Source organism: Ahaetulla prasina, chromosome 1, assembly GCF_028640845.1.
Source record: "Ahaetulla prasina isolate Xishuangbanna chromosome 1, ASM2864084v1, whole genome shotgun sequence".
Classification (NCBI taxonomy): domain Eukaryota; kingdom Metazoa; phylum Chordata; class Lepidosauria; order Squamata; family Colubridae; genus Ahaetulla; species Ahaetulla prasina.
Genome location: NC_080539.1, coordinates 128,664,365 through 128,676,049, shown reverse-complemented (window position 1 = coordinate 128,676,049; position 11,685 = coordinate 128,664,365). Strand labels below are relative to the sequence as shown.

The following is an 11,685-nucleotide window of genomic DNA, read 5'->3' as shown; positions in this document are numbered from 1 at the left end:
AGCTGTTGAAGAGTGTAGTTTGATGGCAAACAGGAATGTTTGTGCCAGGAGCCAGAAAGAAGCATTCATGACAGGAAGCGGTTGGCTGGCTGGCTGACTAGGAAGGGAATTTTTTTTAAAAATGTAGTGAGTGGTTTTTCCAGGACACTCATCAATGTTTGGTTAACTCTTTCAGGTTGGATAAATATTTCAGGCTGAAATATTTGTTGATCTAATCTTCAGTCTGAAAATAACCTAGCACCTTTAGAAAAAAGGGGCGTGCATAAGAGCACAATAGTGCCTACCGTTCCTGTCCTATTGTTCCCTTCATTATATCAAATTAATATTACTGATGCATATTTTTACTTATATATTTTCTTCAATACTTGTTGTTTTATCTATGACAATTGTTTGTGTATACTGTTGTGACAAAATAAAAAAAAATGCAATAAAACAGTTGGTGTCCAGTTAAATGCAGGTGTGGTGTCATTGAGTAAGGTACGTTAAAGGCCAATGGCAACTAAAGAACTGGCAGCTGTGATTTCTCATTTTTGTGTATATACATAATACTTGGCTTTGCATGTACAATGTATATGTACACTGAGACTTTCTGCACAAATTCCTTATGTGTCCTATCACACTTGGCCAAATAAAGAATTCTGTTCTGTTCTGTTCCATTCTGTTCCATTCTGTTCTGTTCCCTTCCATTCCCTTCCCTCCCATCCTGTCCCATCCCATTCCATCCCATTGTCTTTTCTTTTGGAATATGTGTTGCAAGTCCAACATCTTTTTAAAGATCTTATTTCCTCCATGTTCCAGTTTTTCAAAGTCAGGATCCAGAACCCAAGACTACATATTCTGTTTCTGCATCAAGGTTTTTCAGTCTTGATTTCCTCCAGCTGCTCTTTTATTTCCCAGAATTGGTGTAATGTGGTATGATTCAGGAGGATTCATTTTGGTCACACCTTTAAGCTTTCTAAAATAGCTTAAGGGCTTCAAAATACAAATGGATAAAGCCTTGGGTGAGGCAGTAATCTGGATCTGAGAGGAAAAAAGAAGAGATGATCAAGAGTCTGTGTGGGCCCAGATCTGACACATGCCAATATGTTCTTAAATCACCGACTTCTTTCTTTTTGGATTTTATTGCAGATGTCAAGTTGCTGAAAGTATTTGCTGGCAGGAACTCCTTAATTACTGCTGCACACCCTAAACCAGGGGTCTCCAAACTTGGCAACTTTAAGACTTGTGGACTTCAACTCCCAGAATTCTAGGAGCAAAGCTGGCTGAGGAATTCTGGGAGTTGAAGTCCACAAGTCTTAAAGTTGCCAAGTTTGGAGACCCCTGCCTTAAACCATTTTTCTAATGGTTTTTTTTCTAATAAATAAATGAATCAGTCTTCATTCCAGTCAACCACTAGGATTACTAATAGAAATTATGTTTTTAGGTAAAGAGTTGGGAAGCAAAGGAGGAGTTGCAAGGTCAAGAGATCAAAGATGGATATACCAACACAAAAGGAAAAGGGACTAATTTATTCACACTCGCCCTTTAGGGCTCTCAGGGACAGGGCTTTAAAGCAAATGATTCTTTTGATCTTGTTCGATTCTTCCACATTCAATGTAATCCAATTATATTGCCCAGCAAAAATGATAAGGCTGCCTGGCAGTAGCAGTTTACGGCTTATGCCCTCAATAGAGGAGTCTGGAATGCTAGCTCCAGCTGAGGAAGCTGAGTCAGTCCTTCTCCTTTCCGAAAAGTGACCTCCATGGCTTCCCAGCTGTCATGGTCAGCTGGAAACATGAGGGAAGCTCAGCTCAGTTCTCCACCAGAGGTAGGAGATGGCTTTGAAAGGTTGGCTCTAAGTAATCTTCCCTTTTCTCTTTCTCTCAGTCCTCAGCTTAGGCTTTCTCTTTTCCAGACAAATAACTGGTAAATTATATTATTTGTGTAATTTACACAAATAGTCCTTGACTTAATAACCACCGTTAGGTCCAGAATTTCCCTTGCTAAGCAAGAGGGTTGCTATATGAGTCACACCGATTTTAAGACCATTTTGCCCTGGTTGTTAAGCAAATCACTGCAGTTGTTAAGTGAATCATGTCATCATTAAGCAAATCCAGCTTCTCCCATTGACTTTGCTAATTGGGAAGATCACAAATGGAAAATTGCATGATCTCAGGATGCTGCAATCATGATAAATACATGCCAGACATTGGGATTTTGATTACATGACCATGGGGATGATTTATGTCTGGAGGCCTGGTCATAAATTACCTGGTTCATTTAGCAAAACTTTGCTAAATGAATGATTGTAAGTCGAGGACTAGCTGTATTAGCTAGTCATACCCTGTCATTTGTTTTTTTTTTAAATATGAGCATCTACACCTGCCTGAATTCTCAAAATTGTTCTGTATTTCAGTTGAATCTTTGATATGAAACAACACTGTGCCAGAATGGAATCTGCCCATCCAGCCTCTCAGAGAGAGTTTATTTGCTGGGGGGTGGGGCAGGCTCTTGCTGGACCTGATGGCAGGCCTTCCTGGTGGTGGCTCCCTTTCTAGGAACAATCTCCCTGCAGACAGATTGTCCTCCTGGTGTTTCCTAAATAAGCCAAAGAAGTGGTGTTTCAGCTTCGATTTAGTTTAACCTATGAGGTGCTTATGAGGCTTTCAATGATTTATTTAGGTTTTTTAATAGGTAGGTTGTAGGTTTCTGTGTGCGCGTTTCACCTAGCATCCTTCCTGATTAGGATAGGCTACAGATATTATAAATAAATATGCAAGCACTCCAACGGCATGATTTTCCAAAATGGAAGCGTTCCCTGCATGGGGAAAAATAAACCCTCCAGTGAAACTCCTTCTGTGGCTGAGAATGCAGGTGATGGATGAAGCGGCTGGCTGAATCAATAATTCTGACGTGATGTAAGGAAGTGAGGAAAAGCCACTTGAGAAATAAATGATCTGTGCTTTGCTCTGCTTTTTACTTCAGTTGTATTGTGAGTCGAGGGAGCAGAGGCGAAATATCTTGTTGATCTGATCAGTAATGCCTTGGGGAGGCAGCTGAGGAAAGGTCCTTGGCTAGAGATCCATGAATGAACATTTTGTCCTTCCAATCTGGAAATGTTGAAAACTTACATCATTAGTCAACCATTGATATTCTCTTCGGGATTGATTTTAATAACGGAAAACCAAGTAAATAGGTCACCATTTTATTCATATGAAATCCCTGCCAATTGGTGTGTTCTGTATTCACAGTTTTGAAGACCATTTTTGCCTTTTTTTTTTTTTTAGGAAGTCCCCCTTCCAATGAAGTGGCAGCTGGTAATTACCCATTTATGGAGTTATCTGATGATGGACGTCAAGTGCCTGTTGTTCAGGCATATGCCTTTGGAAAATATCTCGGCTGTTTGAATGTCGAATTTGATGATAAAGGAAATGTAATCAAAGCATATGGAAATCCCATTTTATTGAATAAAGATATTCCTGAAGGTATGGAATTGGGAAGGGGATGTGAAACATTTTATAAGTATCAACTGAATAAATATGATCTTTCAAAACTTAATACTATTATATATAGATGATTATGGCATTAGCCACATAGTTTGATTTTCTCCAGGAGAAGCCTGCATAATATCAACAAGATAGTTATGAGTCTTTTTAAAAATATGAAATATAGAACAAGGCAGTATATACATGGCTTGTCGCAAAGGTGCTTTTTCAAGAGGCAACTGGACTTTCTGGTTTTAATTTGAAGACACTTTGCTTCTCATCCAAGAAGCCTCTTCAGCTCTGAAGAAGTTTCTTGGTTAGAAGGGAAACATCTTCAAAGAAAATGTTTCATACACTGTAAGCCGCCCTGAGTCTTCGGAGAAGGGCGGGGTATAAATGTAAACAAAACAAAAAAAAACCAGAAAAGTCCAGTTGCCTCTTGAAAAAGCACCTTTGGGATAATCATGACCTGCATTACTGAGAATCTCCGTGGCATGTTTTCAATGGATTTGTGGAAGAACAAACAAAGGTTTTCCATTTTGTTTAACCTTGATTGCCCATTCTGTACCGACAGTATATACATATAAATATAAACATGCTGGTAGTTATCTGGATTTTATTATTACTCCCTTTCATAGAAATATATTCTTTTTGTAGATCTGGATCAGTTTCAAAGCATTAATGTAGATTTACCCACAGGCTTGTTTCTATCTTTTTCCAGAATTGTGCTATTTGTTGTGCAATTTTGGAAAAAAATAGCATTTGGATTAAGTACTGACAAAGGCTTTGTGTGCACACATGTGCATGCCAAATCATCTTTTTCTTTGAACCTGAAACAGCAATGTTTTTCCCCTCTTCCTTGAATTTTCTCTATCATAACTACTTTATAAGTACACTTTGTCTTGAAAATAATCTTATACCTGATATGAAGAGAAAGGAGATTGCTTTTGAAGAAAATTAAATCCAAGTTGTCCACAGCCATGGCATCTAATTGTGAAATCCTTACAAAACTAAATCTGAGATTACTTTTGAGTTTTTGTTTCTGTTGCATTCTCTTTGAGGTGATTAAATATCAATCCTATTGTACTGCTATATAGTGAAAAAATAAAGATCTCCCCCATATTTATATGTAGTTTAGAACAGGGGTCTCCAATCTTGGTCCTTTTAAGACTTGTGGACTTCAACTCCCAGAGTCCCTCAGCCAGCAAAGTTGGCTGAGGAACTCTGGGAGTTGAAGTCCACAAGTCTTAAAGGGACCAAGGTTGGAGACTCCTGGTTTAGAAAGCAATAAAGTACTTTGGATGCTCATACAGTTCTTGTCTGCAACGCCTTAATCTAGCTGTGTTTTCACATACTGTAGCAGTCAATCACCTAGCGCAAATCTTGTAACAATTGCAGATGGCCAGCATTGCAGGACTCCGGTCTCAACTCAGTTATTATTATAATCACGACTTTTGTTTTAGATCCAGCTGTGAAAGCAGAAGTTGACAAAATGAAGGTTCAGCTACAGAATTATTCTTCGCAACAAATAGGGAAAACAATTGTTTACCTAAATGGTACGACGCATGCCTGCCGCTTTCACGAGTGCAATTTAGGAAATTTAATTTGTGACGCTGTGGTAAGGAATTAACAAATTAGTTCTGTACTTGATGACCTGAAATATAGTTAAAAGTACATTGCTTGTACATGTTAAGGGAGGTACACACCCGTAACATTGAAATTCGGGAACTTCTATAGTGTCAGAAAGATTATTAAAGTGTAGAATTAATTCTGAAGTTTTATTTATGTACAGCTAAGGCTGGAATAGGGGATGTGTTGGCTCAGAGGCTAGGACATTGAGCTTGTTGATCGAAAGGTTGGCAGTTCAGCGGTTCGAATCCCTAGCGCTGCCGTGTAACGGGGTGAGCTCCCATTACTTGTCCCAGCTTCTGCCAACCCAGCAGTTTCAAAAGCACGTAAAAATGCAAGTAGAAAAAATAGGGATCACCTTTGGTGGGAAGGTAACAGCGTTCCGTGCGCCTTTGGTGTTGAGTCATGCCGGCCACATGACCATGGAGACGTCTTCAGACAGTACTGGCTCTTCAGCTTTGAAACGGAGATGAGCACCGCCCCCTAGAGTCGGCAACGACTAGCACGCATGTGCGAGGGGAACCTTTACCTTTACCTTTAAGGCTGAAATGTGTCCAACTAACCTTAGTAAAGATTGAATTCAAATCTATTTTGCCCAACAGTTGCCAGTAGTTGCAGGGTGATGATAGATCAGGATACATAGGCCTTGGTTTAGAAACCCCTAATAGCTTGGCAAAACTTCTACTCTGTCTGATTATAGTTCCCTATCTTGCTTCCAAGCCCTGCCTCTTTCTTCTTGCTTTATTTATTTACCATGGATGCCCCAGATTCTGATTCTTCTTCCTCGCATCTCGTTTGGCTTGTCTTTCCTCCTCCTCCTTGCCAGCATCATTTCCAAAAGTCCCAACCAGTTGTCTGCCTTCTATGCTTCATTTCTACTGCTGCTGGTCTTGGTAGCAGCCCTAATTTCAGGTCCTCCTACTCCTGCTCTGTTATCACAATCTCCATCCTGCTGCTGTCTTACTAACTCCCGCTAGCCTGTCATGTTGTGGTGCTTTTTCTGCCAGTCGCATCACTCTTGGGGCACAGTTCTTGACAGGAGTAACTATTGGCATTAACAAATTTATGTACCTAGTAATTGTATTGTGCTTTAAAAAAGGATGCTCAGCTTGCAGACAAAATGGAGTCAGCTGGGAGGCCCAATATAACCCAGCAGCTTCTTCCTCAGAGCCATAGTTTCTCTACAGCCATCACCCCACTTCTCATTTGCCCTAAAATAGGAAATAATCTTTATCTCTGATGAGGAACTGCTCAGGATAAAGGTTTTTTTCCTCAAAAAACAACAACAACAACCTTCAGTAAGGCTTCCAGAAGTATTGTTAAAGGCAATCTAAAAAGAAGCTACTATGGAAGGGGAACGAGCTAAGCCCACTCTACTCAATTTTATGTCTTTCTCAAAAAAAAAAAAAAGTATTTCCATACAGATAGCAAAAGAGCTCCCATTGGCATCAGTGGAAACTCTTAGAAAGCCACATTGCCAGACAGAAAGGGTGGGCTTTTTGAGGAGGGAGTGCTGCAAGGAAGGAAGACTTGTAACAAAACTACTATAGGCTTGTTTGGTTTTAGTGGAAAATAGCTATGCTGCTAGATATCACCTTAGGAGTTCTAGTTTTGATACATCAATGTCTTTAAAGCCAAGTGAAAAGGATAGTGGAGGTTTAATTCACATTTTTTTCTTCTTTGTGAATGTTTTTAGGTTTACAATAACCTGAGACATCCAGATGATGAGGGGTGGAATCATGTTTCTATGTGCATCGTAAATGGTGGAGGAATACGGTCACCTATTGATGAACAAGCCAATAATGGTATGTGTAATTTCAAGAGCTTTTATACAATGGCACTTCAATTTCTTTTCATTTTATATCAATAATTAAGTTTGGACTTGTATTCACTATTCAACTTACTGTCATAGTTTTCTAAAATTTGCCAGGCTGGAAAGCTTTAGCTCTTGACCTTATCCTGTTTGAACATCCCGTATTTAGTTTGGGTAACCAAACTAAAAAGCTACCATGATTATTGCCTAATAATGAAAATTAGCAAAAATCCCTCTTTTGCAACTTCCTTTACAGAGAAAAAAGCCCTTTCATCCATTAATATTTAAAAACTATCAGATCGGCCTTTTCAAAGCATCTTATTTATGTTTCTATTATTTTGCTGTAAATATCTTGTCCAAATCCTCTGTGGCACTACTAGTTTTTCTCTTGGAAAATTATCTAATCATTTTTTATGCACATTGAAAAACATTGCTTACAGATTTTTTTGATCTTTTAAATGGCACATTATTATCTTTTTTTTAATTGTGTTTTACTTATTCTTTAAATGTAATTTAATTTTTATACTGCAGTGCACTGGAGACCATGAGATGGCATGGGTAGAAACCAAAGAAATGAAATCAGAATTCAGTTTTGGAATAATGTCATGGTTCCAGAAAAACCTCTTCTGCATAAAAAAAACTCAGAAGCCATTGTTTTCCAGAGTTCTTTACTAGCATGAGGAAACTGGCACACAATGAGTGAAATTCCAAAACTGAATTTCCGGATTCTTTTCCCAGTTATACAAACCCCAAGAGTCCCACCCCCCTGACCCCTTTGATGGTCATATGATCCCACGTTCTCCCAGTTCATTCGAATATCTCCTTGCCACTCTTCCTGCAGATGTGAACACCATCCGACCTTGACCGCTTGAAGAATGTTACCATACCCCTCAGCCCCCCTTCCTCCCCTCAGGGGAAAAATGTGGCAGTGTCTGGAACCCTAAAGTCAAATATGGTTTCCAGGCCTGACAATCCATACTCTTCGTATGGATGAATGATGGCCTGCCACTTTTAACCTAAGATGCAAACTAGATGCAAGTCTAAGATGCAAACTGGAGTGGAAGATAGTTTAGCCCTTTGAGTCACCTAGACAAGAAGCACGACTGTAATATCTTTGTTGTAATGTTGGATTAACAGAACCTTTCAAATACGAAAACATTTCTTCCCTTTTTCTTTTTACTTCCCAGAAAACTAGGGAAGATCCCTTCTGAGATGCCCCTTTTTTCTTCTGAGGGCTGAGATACCTTTTGCATGATGGTTTTTCTAAAAAAATGGATCTTGCTCCTGTCTCCCAAGGTGGTTCCTGCAACACCATTAAAGAGAAGGACTAGGCTAAGGTCTGACAGGCAGTCTAGTCTCATTGTGGAATAAGATTTGAACTCAGCTCTCTTCCAGTTAACCAATACTGTGATGCCTTAAAAAGGAACAGAATTTAATTAATTAATTTATTTGATTTATATTGCCGCCTATTAGCCCATGGCAACTCAAGGCTGCTTACAGAATATTAAAAAAACACATTTAAAAAACTAAAACTCACAAAAAAAATCAAATAAATTAATGTAATAAAATCACCCATGACCCCCCACCTCCCGCCCTAGCGAGAGATGATCACCCGAGCCATTTAATGGGCTCCATCCCGCTCTGGGTTCCCCAGGTCTTCAGCGCCTTCTGGAAGAGAATTAGGGTGGAGGCCATTCTAATCTCTGGGGGAATGATGTTCATAATGTGACTTATCACTGAATAACAGTGTTGTGTTCTAATCAGGCATTATTACCTTGGAGGAACTGACAGCAGTACTGCCATTTGGAGGAACTTTCGACTTGCTGGAGATCAAAGGTTCTGCTCTAAGACAAGCGTTTGAGCACAGTGTTCACCGACACGGGCAAGGAACGGGTGAATTGCTACAGGTCTCAGGTTAGCTACCTTCATCTGCTGCCATCACAAAGTGCTAAAAAAAATTTCATTGAGCATTAACAGTTCATCTTCTCTTGCTCAAAACCCTCCCCTCCCCCTCTGGGGAGAATGATTTAATCTCCAGGATGGGCATTGTTCCAGAGGTGTATGTGTCACTAAGCCAGGTAACAGGAAATAAGAATCTGACTCAGATTTCTGGCTTGAATAGCATTTGGATGTAAACAAACACAACATACTGGAGGCCCCATTACTCACCTTTCCCTATGTTGTTGCCAAATTGTGAGGGAGAGAGAGGTGGGAAAAGGCACCTAAACTTCAAATAATGCCAAACATCTCAATCTTTGGTTGTGGTTTTCATGGGGATGTGCCTCAGAATAATCTGAAGCCCAGATCCCAGGGCAGGTCAGGTATAATTCAGCATGGACATTCATCTAACCTAGGTAGCAGAGATGACAATCAATCCAAGTCATGCAGTTGAGGTCTTCTGTAAACTCCTGCCCTAATTTCTTTCCCTGGAGCTTCACTGTGCTATAAAAACAGTGTTGCTGCAGCCACATCATAAACAAAATGTTTCAGTATTTACATGCTGGAGATGAAGAGAAAGATGATTGTGAATGGCAGGTCAGTTCTTAGCGTTAGGCTGTTTTTGAATTGGAGGTGAGCAGATGAGAAACACTTATTCATTCATGCCTTTATTTACTTAAGGAAGGTCCACTTAACAATAGCGATTCATGGCAAAACGGCAATTGTAACTATTACCCCTGTACTGATTTGTGGTAAATTATTATAAAGAGGAATTAGTCACTCCTAGTTTAAAAAAAAAAATCAAAAAAAAAATTACGCTGAAAAGTTATTTTCCTATATTGTTAGGGCGCTTTTCCATTTTGTAATCCTGCAGAAATATATTTATTTTATTTCCCTACCCCAATTTCCATAAGCAGTAAAGCTAGAAATGTACATGTATATTAGATTGTAGGCACTCCTAGCGTGGTTTAAAACAGTGGTAGTCAACCTGGTCCCTACCACCCATTAGTGGGTGTTCCAGCTTTCATGGTGGGCGGTAAGTGTTTTGTCCAATACTGAAGCACTTTCCTTTTTTTTAATTTAATTGACTTTTAAAAAAAAAATCATAGCATTATTTAAAAACATTTTCATTAGGTTTTCATAAAATTCCCTGTGACAATTTAAATTTCTGAAAATATACTATTTTTATCGCCCGCGCATAACTTTAGTTCACGTTACATAAGTGAAATTAAATGGCGCTATAGTGTGACCACAAACAAAAGAGCCTCGTCCCAGAATAGCTCGTGCATCTCCCCCCCACACCACCCAGCTGTAACAGACAAGCAGAGCTGATAGTCGGTGCCCCCCCACCCAAAACCTACTTTATAAATCGCCATTACTGTGGAACCGGTGGGTGGTTAGAAAATTTTACTACTAACAGAGATACAAAAGTGGGCAGTAGGTATAAAAGGGTTTTAAACTCCTGGTTTAAAAGAAAAGAAAAAAGAAAAGAAAAGGGGGTGGGGGGGTTAAGGGAAGAATAGACATGAAGTTGTTTTCAGAAGAATCTAATTTCCAATAGAGGTTCTTGCTGAAGGAAGAGAAAATTGTCACAGGGGAATTTCCTGTAACCAGCACCATCTCCTTCATCTTCTCTACCAGGGGTGTTAAACATCACGCTGGCATTGCATGACGTATCGGGACTTCCCCCCCACCTTTGCTAATGCCAGTGTGGGCGTGGCCAGCTCGTGACTCATCCAGCCCATGGGACTGCAAGTTTGACAGCCCTGTTCTATATCAATCTGTAACCGATACAAAGTGCTATTGGAGAATGAATAAGAATAACTTCTCCCTTTCTGCTAGTAGAAGTGTTTTGTAAGCATCCATGAATCTGGTTTTACCATTTGTCTACCTTCCAAAAGCCATGAATAGCACAACTGTTTATTAATATGTTTAGAGATACAAATAAGAGATTTGCAATAGATGGTACCTAAAACACTTGTGACTTGTGTTTTTTAATAGGCATAAAAGTGGTGTATGATCTCTCCCGAAAGACAGGGAGCAGGGTGATCAGCTTAAATGTTCTTTGCACAGAGTGCAGAGTACCAACTTACGTGCCACTTAAGATGAAAAAGACCTACAAAGTGCTTTTACCTTCTTTCCTTGCCACTGGCGGTGATGGATATTACATGCTAAAGGGAGACTCAAGTAACCACAGCAGTGGTAAGTATTAGCCTTTCTGGTGATTAGCCGATGGCAATGTAATTAGAATGACTAATTATGGAAGTACTAGAATTCATATCCCTGAAATGAAGCTGCATGACGTAACTAAGGACAGTTATTGCTAACATCCCACAATTTCTATGTTCCCTTTTTCAAACCGCAACAAAAAAATATTGAATTCAGTTTGATTTGGGCCATTATGCAAATGAGGGAAAGTAGAAGTGCAAGGGGCTTCACAATTTTCCTGTAAAGCAAGATTTGAGGTAAAAATGCACTTGATTGAAGTGTCATCTTCGATGAAGAGCCGTGGTAGCACAGTATTTTAGTATTGCAGGCTAACTCTGCCGACTGCTAGTAGTTCGATCCTGATAGCTCAAGGTTGACTCAGCCTTCCATCCTTCTGAGGTCAGTGAAATGAGGACCCAGATTGTTGGGGGCAATATGCTGACTCTGTAAACTGCTTATAGATGGCTGTAAAGCACTGTGAAGCTGCATGTAAGCCTAAATGCTGTTGCTATCATTTTCATCTCTTTTACTTCCAAATAGAATAATCAAGTAGCATTTATACTCAAGGTTTTAACACAAATTTTCAAGGTTTATTTATAAACTAGCTAGGAAAATCTACTTGTGTATCAAAAA

The 11,685-nt window shown here is 39.5% G+C and overlaps 1 protein-coding gene across 1 annotated transcript in view; it reads left to right on the top strand.

Moving 5' to 3' along the window:
* The window catches only part of NT5E (5'-nucleotidase ecto), a 33,565-nt gene that overhangs the window by 19,912 nt on the left and 1,968 nt on the right, over window positions 1-11,685 (top strand). Inside the window, exons 4-8 of the mRNA XM_058175588.1 lie at window positions 3,267-3,464; window positions 4,928-5,082; window positions 6,790-6,898; window positions 8,671-8,820; window positions 10,846-11,046. Coding sequence (XP_058031571.1) covers window positions 3,267-3,464; window positions 4,928-5,082; window positions 6,790-6,898; window positions 8,671-8,820; window positions 10,846-11,046 — 813 coding nt within the window. The remainder of the gene's footprint in view (window positions 1-3,266; window positions 3,465-4,927; window positions 5,083-6,789; window positions 6,899-8,670; window positions 8,821-10,845; window positions 11,047-11,685) is intronic.